The 19,761-nt window shown below is 40.5% G+C and overlaps 1 protein-coding gene across 4 annotated transcripts in view; it reads left to right on the top strand.

Annotated features, from left to right (window-relative positions):
• cdk14 (cyclin dependent kinase 14) overlaps positions 1-19,761 on the top strand; it is a 173,594-nt gene that overhangs the window by 64,684 nt on the left and 89,149 nt on the right. For all 4 annotated transcript variants that reach the window (XM_008411053.3, XM_008411054.3, XM_008411056.3 and 1 more), the window contains 3 exons: positions 1,589-1,683; positions 3,099-3,161; positions 16,662-16,785. In XM_008411053.3, the coding sequence (XP_008409275.1) occupies positions 1,589-1,683; positions 3,099-3,161; positions 16,662-16,785 (282 nt within the window). The remainder of the gene's footprint in view (positions 1-1,588; positions 1,684-3,098; positions 3,162-16,661; positions 16,786-19,761) is intronic.

Raw genomic sequence — 19,761 nt, 5'->3', positions numbered from 1 at the left:
ATAAAACAGATTCCTTTTACTGCTCCTTGACTGAACTGTATCTCAGTAATTGAAGCTTCAAAACCTTTGCTGATGTTCAGTCAATACAGTAGAGCTTTTGTAAACAAGGAAACAAGTGAAAACTTCTTATTTCATTGGTCCTTTGCCAGTTCAAATAGATGATCAGAGATTAGTAATCACTGATCTCAGACCAGTTAAGGTAAGACTATAGAGACAAAAAAACACAAATCCTTCTCTTGCTTCTCATTAAATCAGCAAACAGAAATAGAATCAAAGCAGCACAATTAAATATGATGTTATAATTTTCCCTTGTCTGCCTTTGTCCACACAAGTTTGAGGGATATTACGTTTTTTTGCAACTGTAACAAATTTCATTGTTGCTTTTCATTAGTTTGCACTGCAGAAATGCAAAACCTAACAGGTATTTAGTCTAGATTCTAGCGCAAATATTTTAGAAGACTTGAAATAAGAAAACAAACTTCTAAGTAACTCTTCAAGAGCTTGCTGTAAGTTCAAAAATCCTTAATATTGATGAAAAAGTACTTATTCCACTATCAGATAATTTCTCTTATAGCAAGAGATTTTTCAGATGTTATAAGTGACATAATCTGCCAGTTGAACAAGGTTACTTTTATAAGTAATTATTGACTTAAAACAAGCTCCTATATGTAAGATTTATAACTAAGATATATACACTAGAAACTAGGCTAGAAATACATTGAGTTTTGAGGTCTGTAGATAATGACTGAAGAAAGTGCATTTTATAGACCTGTAGTCATGGGACTGAAGGACAAAGTTGAACTAAATCCTTTGTGTGGAACAAATTTATGTTGGAGGAAAAAGAAGATAAACTTTATTTATTATTTAAATAGGGTAATGTGGATAATTAGGTGGCCATGTTTCTAAAGAATGTTTGTTTTTTGTTGTCAGTTTTCTGTTTTGTGGTTGCTGCCAGCAGAACACTGTATCTACATTCACCTAAACACAGAACAGCTGCTCCCAAAGAAATGTAATAACTCCTGGTAGTAAGAAAAATGTACAAATATGTTCAATGACATTGTATTTTACTTAAATAGCAAAAGAAAAACTAAACATTAAAAATAACTGCTAAAGTTCTGTCCCACCCACTGAACTGTAGACCTGGTATGATCCGAGTCTCTTTGGCTCCAGATGATCTTCATCAAACTTCATCAGTTTAATGATGTGCTGGCAGAAGGATTACTGGGGTTTTATGTCAACTTTATGACATTACAAATATTTGAACTGAGATAAACATTTCCATGTTCAACTCTTACTTGTATGAAGCATAAATCCAGTTGGTAAATGAATCATCCCTCCAGAGAATCTCCTCACTGCTGATTAGAAACACCTCTTACTTCATAAATGTGTTAAAAAGTGAGTATGAGAAGCTCTGAAGCTGAATCCAGCCTGTGTTTTCTGTGCGTGTTGTAATCCTTCCCTAATCCCTGCAGGTACTGAAGCGCTCCAACACTCCAGCTAATGATCACAGAGCAGCCATTTATCTGGCTGCATCATCTACTGTAACACATCAAACTGTGTCTCTAATTCTGCTGCTCTCTGTTTGCAGCGTCTCTTCTGAAAGGACTGAAGCATGCCAACATCGTGCTCCTCCATGACATCATCCACACCAAGGAAACCCTGACTCTGGTGTTTGAGTATGTGGTAAGTTTGAACTCTGACCCCAGCTGTGTGATGGGTGGACCACAGAGCTCCAAATGTAGATTAAAAGTCTGACTTCAGGGAAACCATAGTTCTGATGAGTATCTATATTTATTTTTTGCTGTGTGAGACCTTTTAGTTTTTCATACCCAGTTCTCTGGAACACGAGCTGCGAATATTTTAACTGGTAAACGCTTACTTGGTTCACAGGCCTTTAAAAACAAAAGCTCTCATGGATTTTCTTCAGGTTTTACTAAAGTAATAAAGGTGTGTGTTGTTGGGGGGGGGGTGCCTCTCTTCAGTAGCCACTGGGTGGGAGGCGGGGTCCGCCCTGGGCAGGTTGCTGCTCCATTGCAGGGCTGCATTTCTATTCAGATGAATCTTTGATCTTCGGCTTGTGAGCGGAAGATCACAAGCTGCCTTCATCAGGATCTGAAGGGATCTGGATCCCTCCTTCGTCTTACTCAGCTTTTCAGCAAGGGTGAGGTAAATGGAGTGGTCTGATGCGGTTTATAATCTGGTTCTGCTTGTGAGTTAAGAGTAGAACTCAGCAGATTCTATTTATATAGATTTATATAAGTTATATATAGGTTATTGATCCTGTTGGATCTTCTCTTATCTTCTGTTCAAAACAGTAAATCCTTCCCATATGCAGCAGACTGACTGCTAGAGGTGGGTTTATTTATTGCTGGTGGAAAACTTCAAGTTAATGTCAAGTTCGGCTCATAAGGATGTAGAAAAACACATTATAGATTTTTCTAAAAGCTAATGGAGAGTGACAGCAGGAGGGCGTAATGTGAGGCCAGAAAACTGATAGGTTAAATCAGTGGTGAGTATTACAGAGAGATGGAGATAATGGAAATAAAAAGGGGAAAGATGAAAACAGAGATATGGTGCATAGCTTTGTGGGAGATGGACAGGCATGTCTGCATGTGAATTATTCAGCAGGCTCCTTTGGTGTGAGCAGCAGTGGGAGATTGTAAATATCTCTGTGATTTCCGAACCACTGCCTCCTCTATCCATAAATCTGCTCACAAAGTACCAAAACGCTGCCTGCCTGCCAAACATGTCCGGACTCTGTCGGTTCACGTGGTCAACTTTGACAAAATGCAAACACTCTTCCCGTGTTGTGGTCCCCTGAAAAGAGAAGAAATGCAGATATTATTACTGTATGAAGTGTCTTTGCTTGGAGATCAACAGGTATCAAATTATGATCTGAGTGCCTCTATTAAAGACAGAAAAAATACAATTCATTCATTGCTGCTGTTAAAATAACATATAGATCAATCTGAATTTCCTGCTGCTTTAGTGAACTTTGTATTCAACTGTAGTACAGGACAAGTCAACTGTAGTAAGCAAAGCATTTTGTAAAATTGATTGAAATAAAAATGATAACTGCTCTTGTCTTCATGTTGCAGCACACAGACCTGTGTCAGTACATGGACAAACACCCAGGTGGTCTCCACCCAGACAACGTGAAGGTAATGCTTCTCTTCTAGAGCCTGGATTTTTTATCCAGTTTGTTTCTCTAAGTCAGTGATCAACCTGGATTTAGTGAACACAACCTCCAATCCCTACCAGGAAGACAGATATTTGTTTTCATTATTTATATAATTTTACAACTTTATTTTGAGGGTTGGAAACTTTATCATGTGATCAGTTCTTGGAAGCTTCTCTGTTCTGGAAGTTCAGAGGTTCTTGTTTTGTGCTGCTGATCTTGATGATGATCCTGTGACAGAGTTCTGTAGCCACTGGGACAGTGTGTTGGGTCTCTGAGAGAGAAGTAAACAGCTGGTCCCAACAGACATGCTCACATTGACTTAAGAATGTCATGTTGAATGGTTTTCCAAACCTTCACAAATTAAGATCTGAAAAGTGTGGTGTGTGTGTATGCATTCAGATCTTTCATGTCTAATACTTTGTAGAATCAACTTTTGGGGTTTGTCTCAAAAGGTGAAAATCTTCAGACTAAAATTTTTGTTTGTTTGTCTTTGCGAAACAGCCAAGCTCAGTCAGACTGAATGGATAAGATCTGCAAACACCAAGAAAAACCACAGAACCAACAGATTAAGAATTCATTTTTCTGTCAGTATACCTGTACTTCTACACCTGGAGAGAAAGAAAAAAACAATAATTGTGAAACCATAGCAACAAACAACATATGGGTGTGTAATAACAATTAGAATATCACTGAAAAGTACACAAACGTCTTGCTAAATAATCTGTAGGACTCCTGCCATACATATAGCAGGTAAACTATGGCAGGAGGATGATTTAGCTCACTCCACCATTTGAATCCATTATCAGCAAATACAAAAGCAGAAAGTTACTTTTTTGTCATCTTTAAAGAGTGATTAGTTCATTTTCACCTCCTTTAGACAACACAGGGATGGCAGTCTGTGCTGGTGAAACTGCGAGCCTGTCCAGCCTGTCCTGTATGACTGTGCAACGCTCTGAGTCACTGCCTTGTGTTTGCAGGACTGCAGGACCCAGCTAACATAAATTAACAGGTGGGAAGAAGCAATAATGTGGTGAACCAGGCAACGTGGTGGTGGAGGGGGTGTTGGGATGTTCTGTCATGCAGGGAGGTGACAGTTCAGGCTCCATCTGTCATCCAGCAGCTCATACGTTTCAACACCACAGATTTACAGAAGCTCTATGTGTTTCTCCTGCTGCCTGTAGCCGTGCAAGTCACATGGATGATGTGAGATTACTGCAGGAGAGTCGAGCGAGGTGTTCACATCACACCCATCAACTCTGTTACCTAACAGTGAGAATCCTGCCACAGAGTTTCCAACGTGTTGATAGGGTTCGTGACTTTATGCAGACATGACATGTTGTGAATTGGAACCACATATCATTATGAGGATGGTTACAGTAGTCCAGTGCTTCTCAATTCCAGTCCTCACGCCCCCCTGCTCTGCATGTTTTAGATGTGCCTCTATTCCAGAACAGCTGATTCAAATGATTGCATGACCATCAAGTGGTGCAGAAACCTGTTAATCACCCACAGATTCAATCCAAGTGTGAGGTAGAAGGAAAACACCTAAAACATGCAGGGCAGGGGGGCCTGAGGACCGGAATTGAGAAGCACCGCAGTAGTCCATCACTTCCTCTCTGCTGTTCTGTGCAGCATGGTGTTGGGTAAGCCTCAAATATAGATGCTTCCACTGTCCATCGCTTCAGAAGGGGCATAACCAGGGTTTGGGTGGTGGCAGCACTCTGCAAAGGTTTTATATCCTAAAGTGGTCCTGGTCACTAGCATTTGGTGTGATTTTCTGACCTGTAATATTAATATAGAAAGTAGGCATCTGGTACTCTTGGTGGTAGCCGCCTACAGCTAGCTAAAATCTGCAAATACTTACGACCCCCTCTAATAACACAGAATTTCCTATTTTGATAGAACACTAAGGTAACTTTTTAATAGAACACTGAAAATATTCCAACAAACATGGAATGTAACCTATTTAACCTTTTCACCCATTTTAACTGAACTCTTTCACTTTACCTTCCCCTTCCAGCCTCTGACTGAGCCTACAGGAGGCAGACTGATGTTCAGTTCAGCCACAGGCCAGCACCAACCTGAGCAGAAGCACCACGAGGAGCGTTAATGTCACACAGATGTGCTGTTGTTTACTAATCAGCTGCATAAAAGCTATTAGTGTCTCTGCTGCCTGACCAAATTAACATGCGGGGACGTAGTCGTAACAGTCCCTGCTGCTGTAATTAACGGCCATCAGCAGAGTGGTGAGAGCATGCGAGAGTCACTGCAGCTCCACTCAAACTGATCTGAGGTCTGCGCCTGAACTGGTTGGTCCTGGGTGAAACCCAGTGGAAACGGCACAGCGCCATTAACCCTTCCTGCCCCATTGACTGTAGTTTGTTAGCAGGACGGCTGTAATCCAACGCCAGGCAGGATGACCTCACTCTGACTGCTGCTGAAGTGCTTTATATTACATTAGGCCCAGTCAGATGAAGGAGCCTGACTCACTGACATCCTCATATATCAAAGGTAAAGTGATGCCCACATACCCAGAATCGGGGAGCATTTGTCCCTCATAATTAAATTTAGTGAAAACTGAAAGCTCTTCAGTTGTCAGCATTGTTAGCACACCGGGTACAAATATGGAAGAAATAGCTCATCTACTATCGTGGGAGCATAATTAGCACCTTTATTCCCAAGAAACACTAGTTTTTAAAATAACACTGTTGGCATATTTTATCTGCACTACTAATTATTCAAATACATGCACCTCATTTTGTGATGTAAAGCAGACAGGAATGTAACACATGGCAACATTCCTCTTATACATTCTTCAGCGAGGATGGCAAGGAAGTTGAATAGAAATCTCACTGACAGAGACATGCAGCTGACTGGCATGTTGGCTCACTACGTTTTCCCACAGCAACAGTTAGGTATGTCAGCATGGTGGCTGATTTTTCAGGAGGTTCTGTAACCAAAATCAGGCTTTAAAAACCTCTTCAGCTATAAAAATACTGCATATTTTAAAAGACTTAAAAGAAATTTGACATCACAGCCATATTTGACGCCTTGAAATTGACCTCCGTTTCTTTAAGAGCCTTCTAGCCTTTCCACATCATCACAACTATGATTCTCTGTGCTGTTAATTGATGCCTGTGACAACTATTATTAGGACTATTGAAGCTTGTATGATAAGCTCAGCAGCTCCACCAGGTGTTTGCTTAACAGCTGCTGCTGCTAGTCTGGAGGAGTAGTGGATGGATGCTCTATAGGCTGAAGCTTGGCTTTGGATTGAAGCTCCAAGACTGAGCTTTGGTGAGCAGAAGTCATGTTAAAGCTACAGTTTGTAACTTTTATGAAAAGAATATTTTATTGACATATTTGTTGAAATTCACTACGTTCTTACAGAATGGTATTAGAAAGATAATTTTGAAGAAAAAAAAAAGTTCCTCCTTCTCCTCCCACTGATATCTAGAAACAACCAATCACAGTCAGGAAGGGGGTGAGGAGGGTCTTATTGCTGTTGATCATGTCCATTTGTGTGAGTTGCTCCTTGACCCTTCACCCCTGCACTCTGCTACACTACAGTTTCTCCCTGTCAGCAGACCCTGTTTTGAATGCTAAGGCTAGTTGGCATTTCCACCAATGATGACAGTAAAGGTGAGTTGATTGACAGCACTAAGACATGTCTCCTGGCTCTGCACTCTAAAACGTGCATTTGGACTGCAGTTCATGCTATGGAGTTATTTACATTAATTATTTTGTGTTAATGATGACAACTTACTTATGTTGAATTAACTTAAGTTACACATTTTTAACTTTAAGGAACTTTTTACTTTACTTGGAGCAGTTAAGTTCAATGCCACGTTCACAGATCTGTGAGGGAGATAGAGAGGACCCAGAAATCTGGCTGATCCAGAAAGATGTGCAAAGAGGAAGCTAAATGATAAATGTAATTGTCCTGTACTTCTGTATCAGTTTGTCTAGTCCAGGGGACCCCGAAGTGCTTCACATAATAGTCAGTCATTCACCCATTTACACACTGATGGAGGTAAGCTACAGTGTAGCCTCAGCTGCTTTGGGGCAGACTGACAGGAGCGAGGCTGCCATGCAATCAGGAGCTGGAGATCCTTCTCTGTGTAACTCTGTGACTGTGACATATATTGCCAGTATTGTCCCACTGGCAATACTTCCACCTCCAGTGATATATATAACCTTGCTAACATTAAAATCTGCTAAGGAAATGTTCTCACTTTAAAGGTTGCATTTTTTTTTTACCAGGATAATAGCAGATTCATTTTATCTGCCATAAAAGATGAATTTTTACATTTCTAATAAATGTCGAAGCTGCTTTTTATGAGCAAAAAGTTTTCCACAACTGTAATGAGGGATTGTAAGACGTGCTGCTTCAATCTCTTGCCTTGATTTTGGATATAAAGTTTAACCAAATGTTCCAGATGAGATAACTCAAATATACCAAGTTCCTGATCCAAATTTGACTTCTTTCATTCACCTTTCTGCCTTCTGTACAGTGTTTTCATTCCACTGTTTGGTGTGATGGTTTGATGGTGCTGTTTAGAACATCTCCACAGAACCCAACAAGTGATTTCTTGTGTTAGTACAGTTGAGGTGTTCCAGCAGGAGTAGAATCACACAGCGGATGACTGCGATACGCCCCGGCTCAACATTTAAACATGTGCCAAGAATGACTCTGGATCTTTGTGGAGCTTTACAGCCGTTTGCTGGCAGCTTCTCTGGTTGAGCAGGTTGACGCTGTCGCTGATTCAGCCCATTAAAGACAACACTTTACTGATGCTTAGTGGAAAAGATGGAGGCTCTTTTCTGTGCCTGCTGGCAGATGGTCGAGTCTTTCACTCCATTTAACACTCCTTCATTTGATCTCACTGATTTCATCGTGTTTACTCATTTCAGTGAACCGGTGCTGGGGGGGATTGTAACTGTGAGCATTTGTTTCTGTAATGCTAACTTCTGTGCTGTCACTGTTTGAATCTGGCGTGTCCTGTTGGCTCTGTTTACAGGAACAGAAAAAAAGTATAATTTTTGGCCTTTTTTCAGATTAAAACAATATTTGTGAGTTGGTGTTACTGCAACTTAAATATTGGCAATTATATTTTAGGCCTGTTTCCAGGATTAAAGTAAAGGTTTTTATCCATATTCTTATTAATCCAGGCCTAGTTTGATATGCACAGACTCAGGGATTTTCCTACTTGTCCCATTTTATTTCCGAAATTGCAAAAAAAAAAAAAACAACAGCAAAAAAACAATCTTCCTAAACAATAAAATTGGATTTTCAGAAAACGGTGTGGGGACCTTGTTGAGGTCAGATGAATCAGTCTTTTAGAGAGCATTCACACTAGCAATATTTAGTCAACTCTAGAAAGTTGGGTTTTGTTTGGGGAAGTGTGAATGTGCAGTGAAAATCTGATGCAAATGAAAACAGTGACCTCTGGCAGCCTACAAACTTAGATCTCAGTTCAGTTGAAGAGAAGAACTCTGATGGGGTTTGAAGACCAAGCTGACCAGATCCTATAATGCAGGGCATTCTGGGTAAATACAACCAAGACAAATGGATGTGTCTAACATCCGCTAACTAGCTTGTGCTCAGCCCATTGTTGAGGAATGTTTGTTTGGCACATTTGCCAAAAACAAAAGAAAAATCCTACAGCCGCCAAATTCTCATGCCACTTACATTTTTTTTTTTACATTTTATAAGAAAGGACTTAGGCTTATATCTTCTTCAGAGGTTTTCATGTTGTTTCCTTCAGTGGTTCTTGGTGCAGCGCCCCCACAGGCCAGGTGGGTGAGCAGGTTCCTCAAAGAATTTGGATTGTTTGACCAGTGTGAAAGCGAACCTAGTCTCCCGGACTGTCCTGTTTGAAAACTCCATTAGAGTTTATCAGATCCAGCTCAGGATCCAGAAAAACAACAATCAAATATTGCCACTTTCCTAAGACAATAACTTAAGACATTTTTTTTTGCCAAAAAAAAAGGTTTTGACCAAAAAAAGGCACCACCTTTTAATTGTCAAATGCATTATTTAAGCAAAGAAATCCACAGTGAAAAATTGTAGTAGTAAAATAAACTACATTATGCCAGATGACAATATGCGCTTAGCACCAGATGGAAGTCACAAAGCATACAGCAGCTCTAGCAAAAAACACACAAACATTAAAATAAACTACATTCTGTCAGCAACTCAATAATTACTACAGAATCTTAAGCATAGATACAAGCTGTCAATCACATTCACACCTGCTTATAATAATAGTTCAGTCTTACCTCATTGGATGTGCTAACAACAGCTGAATAGGCACATTTTTTTATTGCAACATCTCATGGGTTTAGTTCTTGTTTCACTGTTGGTAACTAAAACTGCAGCCATGGTTATAGCTTAGTATGAGCACTACCTACTTTAAACGTAAACCTGTTTCTATTTCTGGTTTGTATTATTTTAGAGTCAGTATAATCAGTGCAGGCAGATCTTCACTAGATGTTAGTCTGATTTTCTGTTCTGGAGTCTGTAAAGGTGCATTGCAATTTTCTCCAGAGACTCGTTGGAATCACCACCAGGCCGATACCAGAGCAGTGGTGTGGATAACTGATCTGGGAATGTTCTGCAAACCGGAGTACCTTCCTGAAGCCTTATGGGCTCGATACATGAGCAATGACAAGAGACAGGCAAAAATTTCCACTTCACAGAGTCAAATCTAACACACGGGAGGCGATAGCCACAACAGCAACCAAACTTGAAATATTTTCAATTTTGAAATCTCTGTACATGAAGTCTCTGCTTAGAAATGTTTAATCTAATGACATACATACTCTGTGTAAGTACCTACTGCTTCCCAGACTTGGACACTCTTTTACCAGGTATCTAGCAGTCTGTTCTGATGCTGCTGTCTCCAGATGTGGAAGCTGGATTGCTATGTTTCATCTTCATGTCTGACATGTTACTTCTGCTGCCGAACTGCCTGACTCCATTTTCCTTTACTTTGTTCTAGAGAAGGTACACAACTAACTATGAACCCCGGTGTACTGCTGTCACTTTGATTCATAGCCTCATTCTTTGCTGCACATTGAATATCAGACAAAACACACACTCCACTACATTCCATACATGGATAACTCAGAGGCAACCCACTTTTTCATAATGCTTATCTTGACACAGAGCTCTGATTGCCCTGGGTATGACTGCAATAAGTATTTATTCATTAGAGAAATGGCAGCGTGTTTATCAGTGTGCTGATGATGGATTATTTTCTGTGCAGTGGGGTCATTCTTCAGGTGATGGATTATGTTAATGGATGATTTAACTCCAATCAGACAGCTCATTTCTCCCACAGTAAGGAACTAATAATGCATCATGATTAAACAAACTCACACATGGAACATAAGAAGAAGAAGATCCTTGAGGGATATTGTTTCAATCAATAACAAAGAGCTAGATTAATGAGCCAAAACATTAAGACTAACTCTGTTGTTTTACCCGGGCACATCTGCCACCAAACACAGACTCACTGTAATTTGGCAGGATCTAAGGCTTGGGCTGCTTTGAAAACCTCAACTCTTCAAGACGTAATTCTGGGAGCACTCATGATTTTTCTGGAACTGGAAATTCAAACTTATGGCCAGGAATGGAAAACATAATAAAACAACTACTTGTATCAAAATCAGGAAGCAGCAGACCAAATGATCCATTAATCTGAGTTATACGAGTCCAAATGCTGCCTGCAGACTCACCGGACTCAAATATAAAACTGTGATACGAGAGCAGATCTGCTATTTCCCTGTGTGAATCATTTATATTATGGCTACCCAAAGAAGTTATTCATTCTTTCATCTTCATTCTTTATTTTGAAATATTCTTTGTTGTTTTATTAAACTCATTCTCCATAGAAAAAGTTTTCTACCTCGGCTATTCATTTGGCATATTGGATGTACCTGTGTGTTTCCATGGTTTATTTATGTCGTCACACTTGTAGTTACTTCCTTCATCCTCCAATCTGTTGCCAGCAACAAGACACGCTATAGAGATGCACTAGCCCAACCTTCAGGCCTCATATTAGGACTTTGTGTGTTATTTGCCTTGAAGCCTGCTTCATGTTGGAGGCAGAGCAGAGTCATGTTACTCAGTCAAAGCTGCATAAACAGCCCCCTTCATCCTCCATCACTATAATATTAAAATGCAAATAGAAGTCAGGTGTTTGCAGCAGAAAAAGAATCACGCTCCTTCATGGCCCGGTTTGAAGAGAGAGGGGAAGAAAAGAGAGTTTTCTTTCCTTTTTATCCGACCCATGACAGGGTGAGAATTTTCACAAGGGTCTTTGATATACATGAGCAAACACACACTTCTATGCTAATTTTCCTCGCTGTGGCTCGTCTCTGCCCCGCCGAGTGGAGAAATAGTAAGCTGTTGACCCGGTGGCTCCAGATGCCAGACAAGGCCCCCGTCCCTGATTGGACTCCACGGTGCTTCAATCAGCTTAATTGGCCACAACTAGAGTATCAGTGAGAGGAGAGAGACGAGAGTGGATTGCTGGAATTGGAATAAAATGAAGAGCTGCGTGGCGCACGCCTCGTTATTTGTTGACTGACGTGTCTACAGAAGCGGGGTGATGTGCCGCCAGATCTCAGAGGCACAAGAAGAAAAACAAGCTCTGACTCTGGGTTCAGGGCATTGTTTACCTCTAGAAGCCGTCAGAGTGACAGCAGCAGGTACTTTATGAAGGAAACGTGTTAAAAACAGCATTTTTGTTGGCGCTTCACGTTGGGTTGAAGATCGCTGGAAGCGGCTTGAGGAGCGTTGTGAAACAGTTCAGCACTTTAACTAGGATTAAAAATGTAAATTTAAATGTAATTTAATCTTCCTGTTTGGCATGTCAGTGGATGTGAATTCAGACATTTTGATAATATTTTTCTGGGCATTTTATTGCAGTAAAATAACCAATTTAATTGTATGTTTTTGTGTCAGAACAAACTTTAATTAGCAAATGCAGGAAACAAATCACCTGAAATACACCAATCTGCCAAAACATTATGACTTTAAACAAGAAAAATACCCATGATGCTCTTCCTGGAGCTGAGTGATGTGTCTCATTGGTGCAACAGTTTGTTAAAGGGGATGTAATATGTAAAATCCACTCTTTTGAGCTTTACATCATGTTATAATGTTATTCCCTCATTAAAAATACTTGAAGTGCTGCTACTGCTGTTGAGAAATCCTTTAATCTACCACGGCAACCATCCATGGACCAAAAAACAAGCTTCTGTTTCATAGTGCACCTCTTCCTGTGACTCAGCTCCTCCAGACTAGTGGCAGCAGCAATTAGCAAACACCTGGTGCAACTGCGTTTCTGGTGAACACATCATAGGAACTCCTTCATGTACTATGATTACGCCCCTTTAATTTTGTCACTTTTGTTGCAAATCAAGCTGAGTCGAGTTACTATGTTCAGTTCAATTTTTAAATGTCTTTATCGGCGCCAAAGGGAAATTAAATGTCATAACCCAAGCAACAGTCCAGTGCTGCTTCTCTGTAGCCCAGGTCAGGCGCTTCTGATGCTGTTTCTGGTTCAAAAGTGTCTTGACCTTTGACCTGGGGAATGCAGCACCTGTAGCCCATTTTCTGCACATGCCTGTGCACGGTGGCTCTGGATGTTTCTACTCCAGACTCAGTCCACTGCTTCCACAGGTCCCCCAAAGTCTGGAATCGGCCCTTCTCAACAATCTTCCTCAGGGTCCGGTCACCTTTTCTCGTTGTGCAGCGTTTTCTGCCACCCTTTTTCCTTCCCACTGAGGTGCCTTGATACAGCACTCTGGGAACGGCCTATTCGTTCAGAAATTTCTTTCTGTGTCTTACCCTCTTGCTTGAGGACGTCAATGATGGCCTTCTGGACAGCAGTCAGGTCAGCAGTCTTACCCATGATTGTGGTTGAGTAATGAACCAGGCTGGGAGTTTTTAAAAGCCTCAGGAATCTTTTGCAGGTGTTTAGAGTTACTTTATTGATTCAGATGATGAGGTCAACTGCTCGTCCAGAGAACCTTTTCATAATATGCTAATATTTTGAGACAGAGATTTTGGGTTTTCATGAGCTGTATGCCAAAATCATCAGTATTAAAACAATAAAAGACCTGAAATATTTCAGTTGGTGTGCAATGAATCTAAAATATATGACACTTTAATTTGTATCATTACATTATGGAAAATAATGAACTTTATCACAATATGCTACATATCTCTCTCTCTCTCTCTCTCTCTCTCTCTCTCTCTCTCTCTCTCTATATATATATATATATATATATATATATATATATATATATATATATATATAGCTGCTTTGTGTGCTTTGGAGTTTCTGTGCTGATAAAATTTTTGCGAAGCAATAAAAGCTGGTAGCTCTTGAATTGCTACAAAATAAAGCTGTATTTCCTTCCTCAGCCCACTGGCTGCAATGTTGACACCTTGAGATGCCATGAGACCTAAATTCTGAACATCATGGCATGGAGGGCATCCCAGTTTTCCATGTCTGGTTTATAGCCATTCATTTTAGCTTTTAAACTGGTTCTATTGATCCTGTGTCCAGACTGAGGGATAATCAGTAGCCCAGCATCATGACCTGTTTGTTCTGAAGATGCTGCAGCTTCCACTTCTCTTCCTAACATGGCGCCTCCTCATCCTGACTCTCATACTGATAGGAGGAACCACAGAGCTCTGTTAGGTTAAACCTCATCTTCTGAAGTTGGGATATTTTTCCTCCAACAGGTTCCAGAGGAATCACCTCAAACCAGATGTTGGACTGGATTTTATTTCAATGTCATTTATGAATGTTAGAGCCTCATTTTCAACAGTGGAGCTAAAGGTTGAAAAAGGTTATTATGTTGGAGAAAATATCATCAACATCAATATTTCCACTAAATAAGAGATAAAAAAAATGTGTTTGATTAAGGAAAAGCCTCTCAGACTCTGAGCCCAACAGCACCAAACTATTTTTTATATTAGACAATTAATTTAATTTCACATAATTATCGCGGTAGAAGCCATTTGTTTAAATACTTAATGAAGCATATTTACCATGTTTGATGTTTGTTGTAAATGACTTATAGTCACAAAGAACGAGGTAATTAGTCCAAGTTTAAACTTGGACTAAATTTATTGATTTATTTATTGTCGTTTATTGAACGTTCAGAAACTACAGCATTATGTGATGAGCCACAGCAAAGTTAAACAAAGTTAAAACCACTCGCACATTTTTATTCTCTCTCTCTCTGTCATTTAAGCACACCCGTTGCCGTGGCAACTGCCTGCGCTCCACAAGCCGACCAGATATTAAAAACAAAACATTCAGTCCGTTACGATATCAGGTTTGCAGGCTTGATATTTATTTTGCGATCATTAATAAACCTCTCATGAACACAGCGGTGGCTGATTAGTTCATTTTAACTCCTGCTCTGCTCGTTATTTTGGAAATGGAACTGAAACGCACAGAATTGCGCAACACCTTGTTGAAACAATAATTACTGAGATTATTATTGTTGTTGGGTCATTAATTTGAACACGTTTTATTTATTTTGTTGTTGTTGTTCTTTCATAAAGTTGAACGTTTTAAGCGAGCCAGAGGAGGACGTGCTGCTCTCAGCGTCCTGGCTGCGTTCAGTTTGTCACTTAATGCTGAGATCAACTCAAAACCTTCGGCAATCGACGTGTTGCACCGCTGCTCTGAACAGTTCAGAAACAACATGAAATGGGAAAAAAGGTATTTATTAACTGATTAAGTCGTGTTTTAGATTGTTCTTGAAAAACGAATCAGTCACGGCTGATTAGTGGGTGAACTCACAGCTGCACAGTGAACCCGTTCATGTTTTACAGCAGAAAGCCGCTCCCTCTCTTGCAGGTACTGCGTACCCCCACTAAATCTTTTATGGGTACGCAGTACCCTGCCGTACCCCCTTACTTTCACCCCTGTTCATACCACACCACATTAATCACAAACTCAGCTGGAAATCTACAAAACCAGGAAACAAATATTTACAGTTCACTTCCAACTATGGCTGTAGGTTTAAAATCACAAATATTATTCATCCTCAGATTTGAATTGCAAATCAAATAAAAATTCTCTGCGAAGCACAAAGTTAGAAGCAAGCTCAAAAGGAAGCAGAAGCTTTCAGCACATCACCGCAGTAAATTCATTTGCTACAGTTTTTATTTGCATGCAGCTCAGTTGATTAAAAAATCCAATATGCAGCAGTGCGACTGATGCAAACAGAGACATGTCCCGACGCAGTGAGGAATGAACAAAATCTCTCTTCTGGTTCAAAGGTCAGATTGTCTTCCAGCAGTGAGCCGTTTCCTCCATGCTGTCAGCAGTCCTCTCATGCTCCCATCCATCGATTTTCCTCCCTTTGCAGTAACGAATCTCAGAAACCCAACCTGCTAACCTTTCAGCAACATCTATCACATCCTGACACAGTTCTGCTTTTCACTATATTTTTTTTTTCCTAAAGGTGTAAAACATACAGAGTAAATATAGAGTAGAGGCTGTGATTATGAAGAAATAAAACATTGCTCTGACCAATCACAGCAGTAAGTAAACTGGAAGAGTTAGTTGATGCGTTTCCATTTTAATCTTTGTCTTTATTCTCCTAATGTTGAAAAAACACAATTCTGCAATTGTGGTGTTTCCATCAAACAAGGCATGACATTTAAATCACATTTGAAAAAGCTTAAGTCATTAAAAATAATGGCAGTGACTGATGTAAACAGTTACATGAGATACAGTATATTCAGCCATGACACTAGCGATCATCATCTGCCAAAGGAGTGTCTACGTATGTGGTGTTTTGGGAAAATTGTAGTCGGCCATTTTACAGAAGAGCTACGAATTCAACACATTGGAATGACAAACAACTTTTAATGAAGTGTGATGTTGTGAGAGCTCTGGTAGAGCCAGCGGCGCATTGTCCAAAAAACCCCCCAAAACAAACCATCATCCTCCTACTACTTCCTGTCGTCTTCTTCATGGTTTTACCAGAAGTAACATTTGGCTGTTGATCACCTGACTGGAATGAGTCTAAAAAAGTGTTTCCATTGCAATTTTGCAAAATGCATCTATTTCGGTATGGTTGAAAAACCACGCTACACCTCATTTTTTAGTGAAAAACCTGAGGTTTTTTTTATGTGTGTGTTTTCATTGGGCAAATTAATTTTCATAATTTCAATTCGCCGATTCTATGCTCTGTTAAAAGAAACACAGCTAGTGATTGTTGTCCTGCCTCTGTGTCAGTTGCTAATGCTTCTGATGAATGAATGAATCTCTCCAGATAACACTGACTAAAGTCCTGAGCCTCCAGTCACGTGGAGGTTCAGGTGCACCCCAATGGGTTGAAATACGACTGAAAGATGAGAAAACAACAGACTTGTTTGTTGTGTTTTATGAACCGACTTACTTCCCTTTGTTCATTTGTTTTTCTGTTGCTCCAGCTCTTCCTGTTCCAGTTGTTGAGAGGCCTGTCCTACATTCACCAGAGGTACATCCTTCACCGCGACCTGAAACCACAGAACCTGCTCATCAGCGACACTGGAGAGCTAAAACTCGCCGACTTCGGTGAGTGGACTGCAAACTGATGCTCTGACGTTGATGCTAATTTTCTCCCTTCTTCTCTGTGTACAAGTTAGCATGTAGCATTTGTGCTGATATGCTGTTTGGTTCTCTCCAAATGTAGCACTGTGCTTCATGGCCAAACATTTCTACTTTCTTCTTGTTTGTCCATGACATTGTTCCAGAAGTTCCTTCATTCAGATGCAGCTTTGTAAACCCAACCCATGATGCTATGTTGCTTTTAGAAAGAAGATGTTTCTTTCTTAACCCTCCCAAACAGCCACATTTGATGTTTTTCTTACAAGCACATGCAAAAAATGGCTAAAGTTGCTTGATTGAAGTAAATGTATGAGTCAATCAGTTCCCTGCCTCTGGTCTGTGTGTTTTTGAACCTATCCACATAATAGTGTGTGGGATATGACTTCGATTCATGTACAGCAAGTCTACTTCGTGGCTTCCTGGGGGGACAAACTGGCAAGGCTGCCTCATTTAGCGTTGTCCATCAGTCTGTCCATCCATCTGTCTGCCCATCCATCCGTCCATCCAGGCATGTCTTTTGTCCAGCTCACCCTTTTTATTTCTCCACCCATTTACTCCTTCTCTCTGCCCATCCATCTTCTGCATCCTTCCGCCCCTCTATCCCTCTGCCTAGACAGATGGGAGGAGGATTGGGGTGTGCAAGTGTGTGCGTGTGTTTGTGTGTGTGTGTGTGTGTGTGCTTCATCAATAATGCAAACCTTATTAGTGCAGAAACATTACTGTGAAGGAAATGAGGAAGAGAAAAATAATGGACAAAATACCAAATGAGCAAATATGAAAATCCCACTGTTGTGGAAGCTCATCAACACACACCCACACATCCACACACATGCACACACACGCACGCAGTCAGGTCTGGGTGGAGGGGGGCCGAATGAGGAGGGTGAGGTGTTTGTGACTCCAGAGGTCCTGGGGGTCTCTGCTTGGCAGCAGGAATACTAACAGTCCACAGCTGAGGCCTGTGGCTCTGGCTGGGGTCCGCATGAGGGATGGAGGGGGGCGTCAATGGAAAGGAAGCTGAGGCTGGCGATGGGAGACGGCAGAGCGCTGCATCCATCAGTGACAGGCAGCAGACAGTGAGTAAAGATAGAAGTCGGGTTGTTACTCTGAACATGACCAGCCAGACCCACAATGGTTAGCATCTCATCTCTTCAAACTGCAGGTCACTGACATGAAACCTCCAAACACATAACTGGGATATTATTACATAGTAGGTCATAATTAAAGACTTTGACTAGAATGGGGTTTAAATCATCAACAAAGCATCTGTAGAATCCCATCCCTGTGGATTTCCTTTTCTTCATCTTCTTCTCTTCTGAATCTCAAAGTTCTTTCAGCTTCATATGTGAGGAGTTTCTCCACAACCTTCCTGAATTCCTTTAATTATACAAATCAATCTTGTATTTTAGTATTTTGCTTTTGTTTTTCAATTTGATCTTTGTGGATCATTTTCAACCTCATGACAACTTTAGCTGTCATGTTGCTGAAGTGTCCGTCTGAGTCGCTGCAGCCTTTGCACATTTATTCTCCAGTAAATAAAATAATCCTTACAGCTGGAGCATCATCGCTCTGTTTATTCTATCTGTGTCTACTCTTTTTTTTCTTTTGTTTTTATTTTTTTTTGTCTTGCTGGTGAGCATCAGATCATTATCATGCTGAAAAACACAAGCTTTGCCAGAACTGATGACCAGGATGATTCTCCTCCAGTGTTACTGCAATTGTTTGGTTCAGCTGCAGACAGTAGAACTACGGCTGAAGCTGGTTCTGTGTTAACTCTGTTCCTGTTATAACAGGACAAACACTAAACTCCACTTTTATCTCCTCAGTCCACAGAACATTTTCCCACATCATCAAGATATGTTTTGGAGGAGACGGGCCTTTGTGTTGTTTTGGGTCAGCCGTGGTTTCTGCCTCTCTCTTTTTCTTTATTGTTGAGCTATGAACTCTGACCTTAACTAAACCAAGGCCTTTAGATGTTGTACAAAAGCGTTTAACTATAAGAGCTCAAAAAGAAACTCAGGAGCAATATCTTGTTAAAACAGGAATAATTTCTCGTTATGTGATGCAAAAAACGTTACAACAAGAAAGTTTTCTTGTTTTAGCAAGATTTTAAGGACTTGTTATAATGAGACTCATATTTCATTGAAACCAAAATATATTCTCTTTTCAGTAAGAAAGGTTATAACCGTGAAATAGCAGCACCTCTACCTCATCTAGAGGAATCAGGGTGAGGAGAGTCAAAGCAAAGTGTTTTATGCACTTTTAACACGTCGTAATCTGTCAGAGGAGAGTATTTTTATATCTCGTTAAAACAAGAAAGCTTTGATAATATAAAAAACTTGTCTCATAACGGCAAACTTTTTTATTTTAAGGTGACAGGTGGTAGAGCATGTGACCCAGGTACAGAGGGCTTAGTGATTGGTTCAAATCCTGCCCTGTTTCACTGCATGTGAAACAACAATTTTAACAAGAAATTGGGTTTATTTCCAAGCTCTGGCAGTAGAACAACTTTGTAGCCTCCTGGATTCATCTTCACAACTTTCCTGCCATGCTTTCCATCTTTGCAGAAAAGCTTGCCCCAGGTTTTCTCCAGTTGCGGTGCTCTGCTGGTTTTTGCAGTTGTCCACTGTGACTCCATCACATTGATCTCTTCCTGGATCAACACAAGAGCTGTTTCCGTTTGGAACCCCAGCACAGAGAGGAAGACAGGAAACAATGTGGCAGCGCTTAAATAATAGCATTTATTCAACCCTAGTGCAAGTAAGAACTGAAATAAAGTCAGTCTGTATTTCCTCTATGTGAACTGAAGGGTGTTATTAGACTGCTAGAGCTCAGAGTTGTGAAAGTGGCTTTGAGGGTCTGTAGCCTGATATTAATCCAGAGAGTTGAGAGGCTGGACATTACCTGCTAAACCTGCTGGTATTATTATTGAATCATCTCATG

Source organism: Poecilia reticulata, chromosome 16, assembly GCF_904066995.2.
Source record: "Poecilia reticulata chromosome 16, P_reticulata-male-v2, whole genome shotgun sequence".
Lineage (NCBI taxonomy): Eukaryota > Metazoa > Chordata > Actinopteri > Cyprinodontiformes > Poeciliidae > Poecilia > Poecilia reticulata.
This window is presented reverse-complemented; position numbering and strand designations above follow the sequence as displayed.